Here is an 18,366-nt window from a genome sequence, read left to right as displayed (position 1 = left end):
AGGGGAATGGCACCAAGTCGTCACAGTTGCCAAGCAAAGGCAGGGCAGAATCTGGACCTAAACATGGAACTCTTGAGTTGTTGGTTAAAGTGACCCATTGCTCTAGGCTAGGGGGTGTCTAACCTTAAGACTTAGGGTCTTGGGAAAAATCAGTAGAACAATATCTGATTACTTCCTTTTACTGGTCTACGATAGAAAGTGTCTTCACATATTGTGTTACGGTATGGTATGCTGTCTTGACAGCCACGAACTGAAAGGTATTACAGAGGTGATGAGCACAGCACAAAAAATCATGGGCTGCCCCCCTGACCCCACTGAATGAAATCACCAGGACTCACTGCCTCAGCAGAGTGAGGAAAATCCTCAAGGATGACTCACACCCTGGGCAGCATTTCTTTATTTTCCTACCATCGGGCAGGAGATATAGAAGCATTGCCAGCCGAACAAATAGGCTGAAAAATAGCTTTTATCCATGGGCCGTCAGACACCTGGACGCAACATAACACCACAATCAGGTTTAATATGATAGACTTGCAGGGCCAGCGCAACGTGCAACATGTTTATGCCGGTGTAATATAATGTTATATACAGATATGTATATGGGAATGTGTGCTAGTTATTACTTATTTGGGTTTAGGGATTTCTTTTTCTTTTATTTATTGAGTTATTGAGATGTATTCTGTGTTTTCAAGGGAGGCTCGTTCAATTTATTTATTGTCAATGCACAACATTGTACACATGTTGTACACAAGCATTTATTGTCATGTTGTGCATTGACAATAAAAGTTCGATTTGATTTGATTCAACTCCCTAGATTCCTCAGCCAGTCATGGCTCTTAGGATGCTCCGGATTGCCAAACTCCCTCTCTCTCTCTTTCTCCCCCCTCCCCTCTCCCGTGTGTGTGTGTATGTTTGCTGACTTTTACAATGCATTCTCTGACCCTCTTTAGAGGCTCAGAATATTCAGAAACACTTAGCCTTGGATGTGGCCCCTCCAGAGAGGATACAATTAAATTCTTAAATTCTCCTTCTGTGTAGCAGAAAATATGTTGGGAAATATGGGTGCCTGCTTTCAAACCATATAACATTCATCCTCACCTGGCTCCCCCACCCCATAACCCACACATTAATTTCTACTGAATTTTCACTCTCTGCAAGACAAAGAAATCCAAGAAAATGGAGAAAATGTAGGCCACAAAAAAGGAACAATTTATTTTTAAAAATTGCACAAATATCAAAGGGTGCAATAGGGCTAAGTAATTCTGGGCAGTGGGGGAAGACCAAGGGAGGAGTTGGGGTGGTGAGGATTCACCCCAGTGGAAAAACAAGTGTCAGTGCAGTAATAACGTTGCCAGCCATTTCCTCTGCACCACAGCCGAACCAGGCCTGAATGGCTTCTGTTCCACAATGGAGACGGCTGCATTTTATTAGCTGTCAATTGCTTATCCTGCCTCAAAGTGAGACTCTTAGCTTGTTGCATCAATGCTAGAAATAAAATGGGTGCAATATTAATTAAGCATTACACATTCCAGTAAATGGTAAAGAATGAGTATAATTTTTCTTTTTGAGTAGGTAATCACTGACAACATAGCTGGGCCAAGCAAATACCATTCGGTGTTCCAAAAGTAGCATCTTATTTGACATTTTCCATCATAGCAATGCATAATTCACAATAACAATGCAGATTATTCCTCCCCACAGTCCCCTGCCAACATTCTCCATCGTAGGAATGTGCCAAAAGTAATCTGCACTGAAATATAGTATGAAAAAAAAAATCCAGCAGAAGAACCCAGATGCTGTTTTCAAAAGAAACTCTCTTTAAGATTCTTAAGTTACGGTTCTTATCCCTAGGAGAGAAACCATACCGATTAGCTACAGATACAAATTGGAAGGCCTCAAAACTCTGTGTGTTACATGTTTAGAATCTGTGTTATTGTTAATTAGAGCAAGAATGGGGAAACAATGGCCTTTCCCAAATCTTGTTGGACCATGCTGATTACACAGTCAATGTTCAACAAGATCAGAGGGACGACAGGTAAGAAAGAAAAATTCAAAAGCTAAAATAAATGCACGGATGGAGTTCAGTAGCTTCAACTGAAAAGGAGGTATATCTTTTGACAAAGCACTATATACCACTCTGTTAATTTAGGTGGAAGCCGCTGGCAATATCTCAATGAAAGTAATGCCTTTTTCTTTTCTAAGTCAAATAAATACAGTGGCACAGTGGTGGGTTGCCAATTTTTTTACTACTGGTTCAGGTACGCTTGCACGCAATGCTCCTACGCATGCACAGAAGAGTCCGGGTGGGTGGGCGGAGCCGCCCTCCGCCGCTACTACCTGTTCGCCCAATCCAGGCCGAACCGGGATCAACCCACCTCTGCAGTGACGGCAGATCTCTATTTAAGCCTAGGGTGGCCCTCCTGATATGGCACAAGATTCTTTACACAGGAGGTAATAACTGTTTGGTTAAAGGAAGAAAAAGGCATCCCAGAGCTTCTCCAATAATTTTTGTCCAGTTGAGTTCAATGTAAATGCAGGTAGTCCCCGACTTACAACAGTTCATTTAGTGACCGTTCGAAGTTACATTGGCACTGAAAAAAGTGACTTATGTCCGTTTTACACACTTACGACTGTTGCAGCATCCTAGTGGTCATATGATCAACATTTAGCCTCTTTGCAACTGGTCCATATTTATGACGGTTGTAGTGTCCAGGGGTCCTGCTGTCACCTTTAGAGACCTTCTAACAAGCAAAGTCAATAGGGAAGCCACTTAACCACCGTGTCACTAATTTCCTCGCTGCAGCGATTCACTTAACAACTGTGGCAAGAAAGGTCGTAAAATGGGACAAAACTCACTTAACAACTATCTCATTCGGCAACAGAAATAAGTCGAGGACTATCTGTATTCGTGTTCATCTGCGGCAGGGGCGATATGTTATTTTATCCCATCGGTTTTCCTTTTTTCAATTAAGAATATCCTCTTCCTAATCTGCTTTAAATGTGATCCAGATATTCAGTGGGTGGCCCTGCTGCTACTGGAGTGCATCCAGTCTGGCTAACATGGACATGCTCCAAATTAAATTGGGATCCTTTCGTTCACGATACATACGCTCCATCACTCGCTTCTCCAATCAGGAGAATAACAAATGCTGTAATCTATCCTACTGGCTATGTGAGAGCGCTATCATCGTATTTTTGGCTTGGAGGCTATTAAAGCAAAAGGGCTCAAAAATAATGCACCGTCACTTTAAATGTTCCGGACTGGCATAAAACAATGCATTGCTATCTATTAATATGGTTCCTCAAAGCCAAAGATGGATTGCTGTGTTGCAGGATATGCCCAGCTTATAAATAATAAACTCCTAAAGTCACAGGTAGCAATACCTAGTAAACCTGTCTCATTGAATAAGAACCAAATAAACCTAAATACGGCTGGACTAAATTAGTACCGTATTTTTCAGAGTATAAGACACACCTTTCCCCCCAAAAAAGAGGATGAAAATCTGGGTGTATATAAGGAATACGGCATTTTTGGCCTTGCAAAACTCTGCCCCCTTCACAAAAATGGATGTGCAGAGGGTTTGGGAGGCCTGCAAAGTGTTCCTGGGAGCTGGGAAGGGCAAACACAAGCGAAAAATGGGCCGTTTTTTGCTTGTTTTTGCCCCCACCCCTCAGGAGCACTCTACAAGCCTCCCAAAGCCTATGAATGCCCTGTTTTTTGCAAAAAAGGAACACTTTTTCAAAAAGAATGGGCCCTTTTTTGCTCGTTTTTGCCCACACCCATCCCCAGGCCTCCTAAAGGCTATGCATGCCCTGCTTTTGGCAAAAAAACAGGCCCGTTTTCACAAAAAATGGGTCATTTTTACTTCCTCCCCCCAGTCCCCAGGAACACTTTCTCTCAAACTCTCTGCATGCCCTGTTTTTCAGAAAAAAATGAGGCATGCAGAGGGTTTGGGAGGCCTGCAGAATGCAAAAAAAATTTATTTTTTTTTAAATTTACCTCTTCAAAATCTTGGTGCGTCTTATACTCCGGTGCGTCTTATACTCCGAAAAATATGGTAGCTGGCTAAGAGACGACATGAAAATCAAAGGATGTACGGCTAGGATTTATTTTTTTAATCCTGGAAGAAAACGTAGACAAATCACTTCTGCATTATTACAAAGAAAACCGGAAGTCAAGCTTGATACAACTTTATACAACTTACATAGGATAGCACTAGAAATATAGGCCAAGTGGCAGAGGTGGATTGCTTCTGAACCAAGTTCAACTCTGTGATGATCAAATCCCCCCCCCACATGCTCAACACATCCATTTTGTTGGACTTCAGTGGTGAGGCTACACCCCAAAAGCACAGTAGCCACATTGAGGCACTATCAATAGAAGATAATATTTGTAGCTCAAGGTTGAACTGTAGCATCCTTGGTACTTTCTGAGCTTGGATGTTTTTTTTGCAAATATTTCATTACACAATTACCCAACTAGGTAACATCGTCAGTGCGCCAATCATGTTACCTAGTAGGGTAATTAGGCAATGAAACATCTGCAAGAAAACAACCAAATTCGGACAGCACCAAAAACCCCACATTCAGACAGTGTTTAATCCAAGCTTACTTAGTTACAGCACCAATAAAGGAGTGTTTCTACAAATTTGTCCCCCCCCCCTCCCAGGATATAGCAGGCAGTTGGGAAGACTGCAGGGTAATCTGGTCTATGTGGAATACATCTGCATTTTTCCTTCAAATTCCTGAACTAGTATTTTTAGAAATGCTGCTGCTGCTTCTTACTCAGCAGTTGGCCAAGAGTAGCTAACTGCTATTTTTAATTAAGAACAAAACAAAACTAAGAACTGAAGAGAAGGAGGGGAGCATCTTCCCCTACCCTTTCCCCTTCTTTGTTCCTTTCCCAAAAATCTATTGATCAAAAAGTAGAAAGCAACAAGATGTGAACTGCTCGTCTCAAAGAGTACAGTAATGCGGGAACATACAGAACCACAAACCTCATTCTTCCTACTTCTACTTATAACTTTTCTAGTGTTCTAGAACTTAGCTTCTGATATGCAAATGTGAATTACAGCAGCATTAAGAGTAATTACGAGGAGGCAGTTCCCACATCTCCCTCTTGATTCACAATTTGGCTCTGGGTCAGAGCACCCGCTCTACACATAAAAAACTAAGCCTATCTAGGCTTTAAAGGGCTATAGATGGGAGTAGACAATACTGGGCTAACTCAACTGGTAGCCCATCAACATAAGTAGTGTTAAGGAGTCACATCACCCCCAAAGGACAAAGATAAAAGCAAAATCTCAACAGGAATATTGTTGCACAAAACTGCAACATGAATACCGACTGTGAAGCATACCAAGACACTGGTAGCCAACTGACTAAAGCCACCTAAATAAGTGTTAGCACCAAGGACAATATATTCTGGCCTTGTCCTTTATAAAAAAAAATCTGGCCAATCTCTAAATGATGGATTAACCTCAGGAAGGTAAATAAGAGTAGTGAAAGTAAAAGTGTATGTAGACCTAAGGCTAGACGATTCTTCTAATCAGTCCAGTAGAAGAATTAATGCTTCCGACGTTATCCAGAAGTCATGAGAACCAAAGCAAAAGCTCTTTGCTTTCTTCAACATGGAATGCTCAGGTTAGTCCGCGATGAGAGCCATCAAGCCTAGTTCTTCCAGTTTTGCTCGGATGATGGCATCCCAGCCTTTGTTAGCTTTGGGATTGCGAGGGGACGGGTGCATTACCCCCTCTACCCGTACTGGGATACCAGCGGCTGACAGAGCCTTGTGGGCACGCTGTTCAGCAAAGCGTCCGACCCCAATGACTGTCGTGACACCCAATAATTTCACAGCTTCACACAGGGCATCATCACAGATCTGAAGAAGCTGTTCACGCTGAGCAGCTGGCAGGTCAGCCGGTGTCAGATTGCGCCCGCTTTGACTGACAAAGAGCAGCGGGCAATGGTTGTGTACAAAGCAACGTTGGAAGAACTTTTCAGGCTCGGTGCACACCGAGCGGAAGAAGCCCCAGAAACGGGCTCCGCTCACCTCCGTATGGGGGCACTCCAAGCCACGGATGGGCCTCTTTGGGTGTTCGCAGGCTGGCCGAAACACCTGTCCGGTTATCTGCAGCCAGTCTCGAACAAGCTGCACTGCTCCAAAGGGCACCTGGAAGGAGAAATAGGTGCTGTTATGAGAAAGGTTTCTTAGTGTGGGCATGAAGTGGAGGTCTGCATTTGCTTCGAGGCATTGGCAGTGGACACTTAACCCCAAAGTTGGAAAAAAAATCATCCTCCTAAAAATGGAAAGGGGGGGGAACACATTACAAACACATTTTCCTCTCAAAATATTAAACCCTCCAGTAGGGAGAGATTCCTCCATCAGGACACCGTTCTATTGTCCCTTATTTAGCTCCTCAGTATGACTTCAGGGAATAGTTTGGGCAACTCGCATGCCAAGAAAGAATGTGGTGCCACAACTATGCTGAAATTAAACAAGTCTCAATGCAGGCCAGTAAAGATGAGAGATGGCCTGGAATTCCTTATGGGCTGCTTTGAACCCATTAAAATAGGAAAATGTGAATGAGAGAAAGAGAGAAAGAAAGAAAGAAAGAAAGAAAGAAAGAAAGAAAGAAAGAAAGAAAGAAAGAAAGAAAGAAAGAAAGAAAAGAGAAGGAGCGAGGGAGGAAGAAAGAAAGAAAGAAAGAAAGAAAGAATGAAAGAAAGAAAGAAAGAAAGAAAGAAAGAAAGAAAGAAAGAAAGAAAGAAAGAAAGAAGGGGAAAGAGGACTAGGAGCCTGAAGCTCCAAGACAGAGGATTACTGATGAATACATTTTACCTATCCCACGCTTCAAAAACAGCTTAATAAATACAATAGCTCAGGTAACATGCTAAACAGGTGTGACTATCATTTCTCAACATTGCACACAATGTTCGATTTTTCATTTCTTTACCCTTTTGGGTGCTGTTTTCTATTTAAACATCTCGAAGACATTGTATGTGTGGGTATTCCAACAGCTGCTGTCCTAACACACTTGTAGTTCACCAGTTTGGGTAAGGCTTCAGAAAGCCAGATCCTAAAGATGAAACTCAAGTACTTTGGCCACCTAAAGAGAAGGAAGGACTCACTGGAGATGAGTCTAATCCTGGGAAAGACTGAGGGCGAAAGAAGGGGACGACAGAGAATGAGGTGGCTGGATGGAGTCACCGAAGCAGTAAGCGTGAGCTTAAATGGATTCCAGGGGATGGTAGAGGACAGGAAGGCCTGGAGGAACGTTGTTCATGGGATTACGATGGGTCGGACACAACTTTGCGACTAACAACAACTTTAGTCAGCACCTTCCTATCTAAATCAAAAGACCTCTGCATCCTGTGAACATCAGTATATTGTCTTGCATTTACATTTCTCAGTTTGGGTCTGCAAGCACGGCCCAGGAGCAATAGAAAAGTGGACCATGTCTAGTGGACTCCCCTATCTCTTTCTTGAGCAGTTTGAAAAACAGCAGCTGTAGAGGTTTGTTGGAACTGATAAAATTGCTGAGCTCTGACGAGCGGCTCTGTTTGGCCGAGCAACTCAGATTCCACAGAGCTAATTAAGGCTCTAGAGTGGTGCTTGCTAAACCAAACCAAACCAGGAAGCCTTTTTGGGAAACTCTACGCATCCAACTTGAGGAGGGCATGTCCTATGTTGCAAAAGGACAAATATACCCACCAAGGATCTCAGTTCTATAGCAGAGTGGTGCTTTTTTTCACTTGCGTTTTTTTGCGCTTTGATGCAACAAACTACGCAACATTCTTTTTTTAAAAAAAAAAGTTTATAATGAAATAATAAATAATAGAAAGACAGGAATCCTAGGCAAAGTTGGGAGAATGCCCTCTCCATGCCTCTCTGAAGCATTAGCAAATGGTTCTACTTCTTTGAGCCCCAACTATTATTATGTCTCAGGAGAAGCTCCTAGGTCTCAATTAGCATGGAGACAATAGGCTTAATGTGTTATTGATGTGGTTGTACATTAATGTTTCTGCTCCCTCCGACTTTGATCCAGGGATAATGGTTTCACTGAAGCTCTTCTCTCAGGGCCCCCATCATCCACAGGGAGCCTGGTGGGGACTGGAAGAGCAGCCATTTTTCAGTGGAGTGCCCCACCTTTCAAAGTCCTCTTCCAGGAAGCCCCATTTAATGTCTACCATTAACCTTTCAGCATTCTCCTAGGCCTTTACAATCTTGTTCCCTTTTGGCTTAAATTTCCTCTGCTGCTGTGAGGTGGGATGGGCTGTTTCGCAGCAAGAACTATTTCTGTTCTTATATTTTAGGTTTTGCAGACTGCATGGAGAACGTGCTGTTGTTGAAAGTGAGCCGTATACTTTTCTAAATGATCATTAAAACCGAAATAGGCGCCTATGGAGAGGAGACATTGCATGTTTCTATGCCTACAACGCACAGAGCCTCCAAAGGTTCCTGTAACACAAGACTCCTCGTCTCCATAACCTTTCTCACATATAATTAAAGATGACATGTACTAGGATGCTAGCCAAAGAATATCTATGCTCCAGCATTTATATTGGACTCATACCAATTTATCTGTCATGACTTCCCCTAAACAATGTGGGAATTCTAAGGAAGGCCTTAAGGTTTTATCATTGGCAGTTACAAGCAAGGCTGGGAATCTTCTGTGTCTGAGCCCCTGGAAACAGCAGCCAATCAGCCTGCAGTGTTGGACCTGCAGTTCAACCCCAAAGGGTCCAAACCTTTGGGGGCCAGTGGAACTCATTTCAGATTTTACTGTATTTTTCTGAGTATAAGACACTCCGAAGAATAAGACGCACCTAACGTTTGGGGAGGAAAACAAGGGGAGAATCTGCTTCTGCCTTCCAGCAATTTGCCTCCTTGCAACAAACAGCAAACAGTATAGACAATATACACTGTTTGTATGTTACATTTCAGACGACACTTGGACAGATGCTGTTAAAATTGATATGCTTTCTGGAAATATAATTATTCTTTGCTATTTAAAAGAAGATACAATAGCACCAGTGATGTGCGGTGAGGTTTATGGCTGGTGAGGCAAGCGGGCAAAAGCCACCCTATGTCGGACACAGCAGCAGGGCATTCGGACGCCCTGCTGTTTTGTCTGACATAGAGGCGTCCCACAGGAGGAGAGGAGGGGGACAGTCGCAAGCCCCCCGCCCTGCTGGCAAAGTTGCAGAGGGGCCGTTGTGGGGGGGTCATCTCCTCCCCCCTCCCTCCTTCCTCGCCTCTCTTACCGCACTTGCGTCCGATCTGGGCCAGTTTGGGGGCGCGCTTGCTGGCGCCCCCTGGCCCAAAGCTGCTGGTGTCCTGCAGGCGGCAGGCGAAGCCCAGCGGCACCCCCTCGCCCGCTTCCCCGCAGGGGCTCAGCTGCACCTTCAACATAGCGGTGGCCTGGCCCGAGCGGAGCGCAGATGCCGCTGCCGATGCAGAAGGAGCAAGCCCAGCAGCCGTGCAGCAGCGCTCCTGGCTCAGAAGCGCCTGGTGGGAGCCTCCCTCGCCCTCCACTTCTTTCAGATGCCCCGCCGCTGTGTCTGCCATAGATGCGGGATGCCTCTATGGCGGACACAGCAGCAGGGCTTTTGGACGTCCAAAAGCCCCGGCGCTATGACCGCAATTAGAGGCGGGATGCGTCCCGCCTCTATGGTGGACATAGCGCCGGAGCAGCCAAAAGCCTCTTTCTTGACAGCGGGCAACCGCTTCCAAGAAAGAGGCTTTTGGCAGCTCTAGCGCTATGTCCGCCATAGAGGCGGGATGCATCCCGCCTCTAATGACGGACACAGCACCGGGGCTTTTGGACGTCCAAAAGCCCCAGCTCTATGTCCACCATAGAAGCTTTTGGATGCCCCGGCGCTGTGTCCATCATAGAGGAAAAATTCCTTACACCAACTGTTTAAAAGCAGAGAGGACCTATGGAAAGTTTCAAAGAATCAATGCTGGATGGAACCAAAGCCGCCCTGCCGCCCCGGCGCTAGAGGCAAAAGCTGCCCTGCCGCTATGTCCAAAAGCCCTGCCGCTATGTCCAACATAAAAAAAAAGTGCCAGCCCGCGCGCCAGCAGAGGCGGGTAAAACACACACACACATACACAAATTACTTAAAATAATACAATTACCTACAAATTACATTATTTTGAATTCCTCCCCCTCCCTCTGACCCACATACCTTTTCCAGCTGTTTCACAGAGGATTTCAACTTTGCTCTTGCCTGCCATCATGAAAATGTAAAAATGTAAAAGGAAAAAGGCAAGAGCTGCTGAGGTCAGGCTGGGCTAGCTGCTGTCAGAATCTCCAATGGATGACTCTGCTTAACTGTTTAAAAAAGCCTCTAAAAAGACGCCCTTTACAGGAGGAGGCGAGAGAACCAAATGGCTCATCTACATAAGGAATTTTTCGGCTTTTAACCCTTGCTTAACTCTGCTCGAGTAAAGATAGACTAAATGAGGCACATAGTTCTCCCGCCTCCTCTTGTAGAGGGCACTTTTTTAGAGGCTTTTTTAAACAATTAAGCACTAAGCAGAGTCATCCACTGTGACTCTGGCAGCAACTACCTCAGCCTTTTTCCTTTTAATTTTTTTTTTCTTTTTATGATGACAGTGGTGAGGCCCTGCCTCCCCTGCCTCCCCTGCCTGCACGTCACTGAATAGCACTGGATCAAGCATTTATTTTAAAAAGCTTCTTCATTTTGTTAAACGGTCTAGAACAATAATAAAGCAGCCTTTAAAAAATAAGTCTAATAATTTGAACATTCTATAGGCATTTTTAGTTATTGACTTACTTCCTTTCAGCAAACAGCAAACAGCCTGATTAGCACAAAAAAAAAAACTGCCTCTACCTCCCAGAATTTGCCTAATGGAGTAAACAGCAACTTTCACTTTCAGTTTAAGCACCAGCCTCCCAATTATCAGCTGTTTTAGGCTGCAGGGATTGCTATAGCCCCGGGATGGCGAACGTATGGCACGCGTGCCATAGGTGGCACAGGGAGCCATTTGTCAGGGCACGCAAGGTGTTGCATGCCTGCACTGGCCAGCTGAGTTCAGCCTTTTTTAAAGGTATTTTTTGCTCTCCCCAGGTGTCAGAGGCTTTATAGAACCCTGGATAGGGTGAAAAGAGCCTCACCCGAGGCCTTCAGCTTCCCTGAAGGCTCCAGAGTGCAAAAAAACGGCCCTATGGGCAAACCGGAAGTTCGGGAACTGACTTCCGGTTTTCTAGTAGGGTTGGTTTAAGCCCTCCGGAGGCTTCAGGGACCTTCTAGAGGCTTCCCTGAAGCCTCCAGAGGACTAAAAAGGACCCTATGAGCAAAGCGGAAGTCACTTCCGGTTTAAGGTCCGGTTTAAGACCTCCCCAGGCTCCTATAAAGCATCTGGATGCTCCTATAAAGCATCTGGAGCCTGGGGAGGGCAAAAAAAGCATGCAAAAAATGGAGGGCAGCGCCTCTCATGCACGCATGCGCACTGGGGGGTCGCACATTGCATTATGGGTGTGGCACACCAGTGCACTCCCCCCGTGCACTCCGGCCCTTATGGCACGTGAGCCAAAAAAGGTTTGCCATCGCTGCTATAGCCTATTGCAACCTCCGCAAGCCCCATTTTCTCTGTTTGCCGCAAAGAGGCATTTTGCTGGGAGGCAGAGGCCAAAGGGTTGGGGCCAGTGGGTGGGTGGGGCTACATTCAGTGTATAAGACGCACCCAAATTTTCACCCTCTTTTGTGAGGGGAAGGATACGTCTTATATTCTGAAAAATACTCCTATGAGGACTTTTTCATTCGTAAAATAACTGCTATGGCATCTGATTTGCCAAATGGCAAATGGGTGGAGTAGCTCACTGCTACTCTTTCTCCAACTTACCTTCTTCACTGACTTTTTCTATGAACTCCTCACTTACTCCCAGTCTTTGTGCAAAGACGATGCACATTTAAAACAATCCAGCCAGCCGTGAGTCTATGTGAAAACCATGGGCATTCTTAGAAATCATTCTGGACTGTGTTTTCTCTTACAGAATGCTAAATTACAATACAATACAATAGCAGGGTTGGAAGGGACCTTGGAGATATTCTAGTCCAACCCCATGCCTAGGCAGGAAACCTATACTGTTTCAGAAAAATGGCTATCCAACAACAAGTTCTTTTACTTTTTTAAATTAAAATGAAGGTAGACTTTAATCTAGGTGGCCAGTCTGGTGTAGTGGTTATGAGGTTAGAAACTGGGAGAGGGTGAATTCTAGTCCTGTCTTAGGTACAAAGCCAGCTGAGTAACCTGGGGCTGCTCACCTTTTTTGAGTCCTAGGAAAGAGCAAAGGCAAACCACTTCTGAAAAACTTTGACAAGAAAACTAAAGGGATTTTTTAAGACAGCCTCCAAAAGGACACTTTTAAAGGAAGGTGGGGGGAGAAACCTTTTAAATATTGGGAGGGGGCAAGAATTCTGTTAGATACGCTGACGTGAAGGAGTGTCAAGGTGGGAATCCCAGAACTAATGAGTTCTATATATGGGAAACAAATTTATTTAGTTCACATCTTATTGTAAACTCATCTAAAGTACTTTTTTTAACTAAGCAAACTTCGAAATGTTATCTGGAAATATCAACTCTTCTCTGAATTTTATTTCCCTACCAATAAAAAGGTAAACCATGCAAAAACAATGCAGTGCATAAAAATAAGGTATTATTGCAAAATATTTTTTCAATATTATTCTATGGGGAAAAAACATTGCACAATTCGTCTGAAAATATACGCATCAATAAATAATCCTAAAACCACATAAGGAATTTAGAGAGGACTTCTTAAAAGACAAGGTTACAAACTGATAATAGAATTAGCACAAGACAAATGAAAGTTTGGAAAATAAATCTGTAGCTGAAAGAAATCTAAATTGATGGATTGGTCAGTCCCCAGTGATACAAAACACCCTTATCTGCATACACTGAGTGTGTACTTGTCTTCAAACTGAATGCACACATGCAGGGTTTTGGGGTGTTGAACTATGAGCCCTTAAGGAATATATGATAAGTTAAATACCACAGTCAAAAGTTCTGATAACAGAAGAGCTAACACAAGTTCACAGCACCTCTGGGAAATTATAATCACCAAATCAGATATTAAAAATTCCATGTGTGGGAAGGCTTTGCCATTGTAATAATGGCTTGATTTGAAAGGTGAACTCTATTATATTGTAATTTCAATTGAGAAATACACAAAGAGATCCTAACACCTCTTATAATTCCATTTCTGGAACAGGAGGAAGAATTTCAGGTGCAATCTTACTAGCAAGCAAGGACCCTAAAGTAACTCTTGCTATTGCACAATTCATTTTCTTAGCTGGTAAAACTCATATATTTCTGGCAGCAAAATAGCACAAATGTAAAATCCTTTACTGTGTAGCCTGTTTTTGTTCGGCCTTGTAGCTCTAATTTGTACATTTTATTTACTAAGTTTTATTTAGCCTGGATCGTTGACCTGTAATAAAGGATTTGATCTGATTTGAAATTCAGATGTTACTTGATCTGGGGAATTTGCATTTGAGAAAATGTTTGGCTGGAAAAGATCTTTACCACTTCTAGCAAAGATATATATATATGTCTCCTTTTAAAAATGAGGGTGTTATGGAAAAAAATAGCAAAGCCAAGGTCTTTATATATATATATAAATTTAAATGAAGACAAAATGAATATAAAGGAAGAAGAAGAAGAAAGAAATTGAAGAGAAAGCTAAAAGTGCAAGAAAAGGAAAGAAATAAAAGAAAATAGAAAAGAAAGAAAAAAGATACAAAGAAGTTAACAGGCAAGAAAGGATAAAAGTACTGTAAGAGAAATGGAAATTAAAAAGGAATTGTGTAAAGGAAAAAAAAATGAGTTTGCAAACGAAACAGGGAAAGCAAAGAAAGGAAAGGAAATATTGAAATTACAAGATAGAGATACCCTATTAATGGATATTGCATTAATATATGGTAAAGAGGTGGTATTCAGCAGGTTCTGACCAGTTCTGGAGAACCAGTAGCAGAAATTTTGAGTAGTTAAGAGAACTGATAAATACCACCCCTGACTGGCCCTGCCCCCATCTATTCTCTGCCTCCTGAGTCCCAGCTGATCAGGAGGAAATGGGGAATTTGCAGTATCCTTCCCCCGCCACGCCCACCAACCCACACCCACCAAGTCGCACCCACAGAACCGGTAGTAAAAAAATTTGAATCCCACTACTAGGTAAATGCTGTACAAAATATTTCATCAATATTATTTCAACTTCTATAAAAGAAATAATATCTCTCTGGAAAAAATAGATGAATATCTAAAGAAACAAAATTTACTGAGGGTTACAGAAGAATACAGAGAGATCGTGAATGGATCTATAATTACAGTATAAGGGAAGCTTCTGAAGCTATAAGAAAGATTAAACCAAGTTAGGTGACAAGACCAGATTCTTTATCAGGCTCTTATTATAAATGTTTTGAGGATGAACTTTAGCAACCTTTATAAAAGATAATGACACAATCTTACAGGGACAAAAATGCCAGAGAGTTGGAAAGACGCCAGTATAGCACTAATACTTAAAGAGGGCTAAGATCTGATTTTAACAAGAAATGATAGACTATTGTTATTGAATAATGACTGCAAGTTGCGGTTGTAATTGATAGACGGAAAATAATTTTGCAAGAATTTATGCCTGAAGATCAATGTGGCTCCTTACCTAAAAAGACAGTTAAAGGACAATCTTAGAAATATGTTGGACATTTGGGAATATTTGGAGTAGCATAATAAAAAAAACAAGCTGTTGGTCTTCTTAGATGCAGAGAAAGCCTTTGACAATCTGGATTGGGCTTTCTTATTCAAAATTTGCAAGGGATGAATTTTGGAGATAATTTTATAAAATGGGTAAAATCAATTTACACTATACAGAAAACACAAATCATAAAAAAGAAATATGACAGGGTCATGTCTCCTCTCTCCTTTATTTTGGTTCTTGAAATACTGAACAGAGTTATAAAATAAGATGAGAGGAATGTGGAAGTAAAGATTAAAAAAGAAACCTATAAGTTGACTTTTGCAGCTGATTTGGTATGTGTTTTTGGAAGACCCTTTAAAGGGAATTAAATTCAAATTCAAATAATTGGATGCAATAACAGGTTTCAAGATTACAAGACAAACATGTTTAACAAAAATAAGAAAATGGAAAATCAAACAGAACTGATGAATAAAACAGATTTTATGATTGAGAACAAAGTAAAAAGTGACAAAATTAGTGGACCAGAGGAATGCCGTCGATATAGTTTACTTGGACTTCAGTAAGGCATTTGATAAGGTAGACCATAACCTACTACTAGATAAAGTAGAAGAATGTGGGTTGGACAGCATCACCACCAGATGGATTCGTAACTGGCTGTCCAACCGCACTCAACGTGTAATCCTCAATGGAACTGCATCTACATGGAGGGACGTATGCAGTGGAGTACCCCAAGGCTCTGTTTTAGGCCCAGTACTCTTCAACATCTTCATCAATGATCTGGATGAGGGAATAAATGGGGAACTCATCAAATTTGCAGATGACACCAAGCTGGCAGGAATAGCCAACTTTCCAGAAGATAGGCTTAAGATACAGAAGGATCTTGACAAACTTGAACATTGGGCACTATCTAATAAAATGAAATTCAATGGTAAAAAAAGTAAGGTTCGACATTTAGGCAAAAAACTCAAAATGTACAGGTACAGTATAGGTGGTACCTTGCTCAATACAATAGTAGTAACTATGAGAGGGATCTGGGAATCCTAGTGGACAACCATTTAAATATGAGCCAGCAGTGTGCAGCAGCTGCCAAAAAAGCCAACACAGTTCTAGGCTACATAAACAGAGGGATAGAATCAAGATCACGTGAAGTGTTAATACCACTTTACAATGCCTTGGTAAGGCCACACTTGGAATACTGCATTCAGCTTTGGTCGCCATGATGTAGAAAAGATGTGGAGACTCTAGAAAGAGTGCAGAGAAGAGCAACAAAGATGATTAGGGGACTGGAGACTAGAACATATGAAGAATAGTTGCAGGAACTGGGTATGTCTAGTTTAATGAAAAGAAGGACTAGGGGAGACATAATAGCAGTGTTTCAATATCTCAGGGTTTGCCACAAAGAAGATGTTGGATAGCCATTTGTCTGGAACGGTATAGGGTTTCCTGCCTAGGCAGGGGGTTGGACTAGAAGACCCCCAAGGTCCTTTCCAACTCTGGTATAGTATTGTATTAAAATATCTGGGTACCGCTGTAACAAATTGAACTGTGTTGTTTCAAAACAACTATGTTATGTAATGAAAAATAAATGTTAAGATCATTTAACATTAAGATCCTCAAAAACTAAAATTGTTATTGCTGAGGAGAATTTCTCTGATAAAAATGAACGTCTTGCCTAGAATGGCATTCTTGTTTCAGAAAATAACTGTTTTGAAAACCGATGTACCATTTAAACAGTGGCAGAAGGATCTATCTAAACATGTGTGGCAGGGCAGAAAAACCCACAAGTTAAATATAAGGTGTTAGAAGATGTAAAGGAAAAAGGAAGATTGGGTCCACTTGACTTGAAACTGTATCTTGCAGCTTGCTGTTTGGTTTGGATGAAAGAGTGGGTGCTACTGAGAAATAGAAGGACATGACCTGAGATTCGAGTGGCATGGATACTTGTCGTACGACAAAGTCAAGGTTAATGTGGATGTTAAAAATCCTTATGTTAGATATATGCTATATGGAGAATATGGGATAGATACAAACTTCAGGTAAAACATTTTTTGTGGCTCTCAGCACAAGACACATTTTATAGATGAAAAATAATAGGCCAACATAAATGGCTAACTTACTGTGAGTTACTCGAATTTTGTCAAGGGGGGTATAAAATAAAATCAGGAGAAGAATTGGTGGCAGAAGGATATAGTTGCTAATGGTTTTCTTATCTACAGTTATTAGAAAACTTTAAAGTGGACAAAAAAGTTTATAATTTTGAATGTTGTAACACTGAATTTGAAATAGGCTTATGTACAAATGAGGAACATGTAATTGTTAAATGTATTTCACTGAAATTTGAAATAGAAGAGCAAGTAGAAAAAAATGGACTAAAACGTTTTAACCAACATTTACATTTAGTAAATAGATGGAACGATAGGAAAACATATGGTTGAAAGGACTGAAGTGTGCACTTCTATAATCTTAAAGAGTTTTTTTTATAAAATGATATACCACTAGTATTATGTCACAAGAGAATTTGTCTAGAATGAATAAAGGCACTTCAAGTTTCTATTGGAAATATGAACATCAAGCAGGGACATTATATCATATTTGGTGGAGGTATAAAAATAATTGGAAAAACTTAGATTCAAATACACACTTTGATTCAGAGCATTTTAAACATTAATATAAAATTGAAACCAGAGGTTTTTCATTTGGGATAGATAGAAAAAAAATAATGGAAATTTATTTTTGCGTATGATGACTGCAGTGCAATTATTACATGCACAAAGATGGAATGATCTAGCATTAGCTAAATGGAGAAATGGTTGGTGAAAATGACAAAACTTGTTGAGATGGCTAAATTGACTTCATTCAAGAGAAAAGACAGTATCTATATTTATTGCTGACTGAAAACTTCTGATGGACTTTTTGGATAAAACAGAAAAAAAAATATCTTAGGATCTTATGGTTTTAATGACTAGATAGGGTTGATTATAAAAAAGAAGAGAGTTACATTATAACCATAGAATAAGGGGTACATTTACAATTGTACTTATAACTGCTTTGTAAAGAAGATCAGAAGCTATTTCTTTGGCACTAAGCTGTAAGAAGCCGGCCGGCCCGCGTTGCTTTGACCCGGTCTATCGAATGAGAAGAGGAAAAATTGGGACAGCACGGCATCTGCCCGGTCTACCCAGTGGGAAGAGGAAACATGCCAGAGTGGTGTGAAGCTGGCCATCCCCACCCAGTTGGCCACACCCACCCAGTTGGCCACACCCACTCCACCTAGGTCAACCACGGCCCTGATGCGGCCCTCAATGAAATTGAGTTTGACCCCCCCTGCCCTAGAGAAAGAGTGATGCCCCACACTGAATCGCTGCCTGTCTACACGATCCCTATCAAAGCCTGTAGCTCAGAGCAAGGGTGGTGTGTGCCTCCTTTAAGCCATGAAAAAGAGCACAAAGCTCTTCATTCTTCCCTTCCTATTGCTGCAGACAATCGTTTCTGCGCCCTGTCATTCAGAGAATCATCAGTCAATTTACACATACACCCTCTCATGTTTAAATCACAGAATCTCAGCAAGCACTTCACCACATTATCAATTCCCTACCCATTTCCTTTCTGGCATAGCATCAAA

General features: G+C 41.8%; 1 protein-coding gene across 2 annotated transcripts in view; it reads right to left on the bottom strand.

Moving 5' to 3' along the window:
• Positions 1-4,681: 4,681 nt before the first annotated feature.
• Positions 4,682-18,366, bottom strand: part of SMUG1 (single-strand-selective monofunctional uracil-DNA glycosylase 1) — a 130,974-nt gene continuing 117,289 nt past the window's right edge. For both annotated transcript variants that reach the window (XM_087710501.1, XM_087710502.1), the window contains one exon: positions 4,682-6,172. In XM_087710501.1, coding sequence (XP_087566627.1) covers positions 5,645-6,172 — 528 coding nt within the window. In that variant the 3' untranslated portion in view covers positions 4,682-5,644. The remainder of the gene's footprint in view (positions 6,173-18,366) is intronic.

Source organism: Thamnophis sirtalis, unplaced genomic scaffold (genome assembly GCF_051295495.1).
Source record: "Thamnophis sirtalis isolate CommonGarterSnake01/CBP01778 unplaced genomic scaffold, rThaSir2_p1.2 scaffold_3, whole genome shotgun sequence".
Lineage (NCBI taxonomy): Eukaryota > Metazoa > Chordata > Lepidosauria > Squamata > Natricidae > Thamnophis > Thamnophis sirtalis.
The sequence above is the reverse complement of the archived record's forward strand: the minus strand, read 5'-3'. Positions and strand labels throughout refer to the sequence as shown.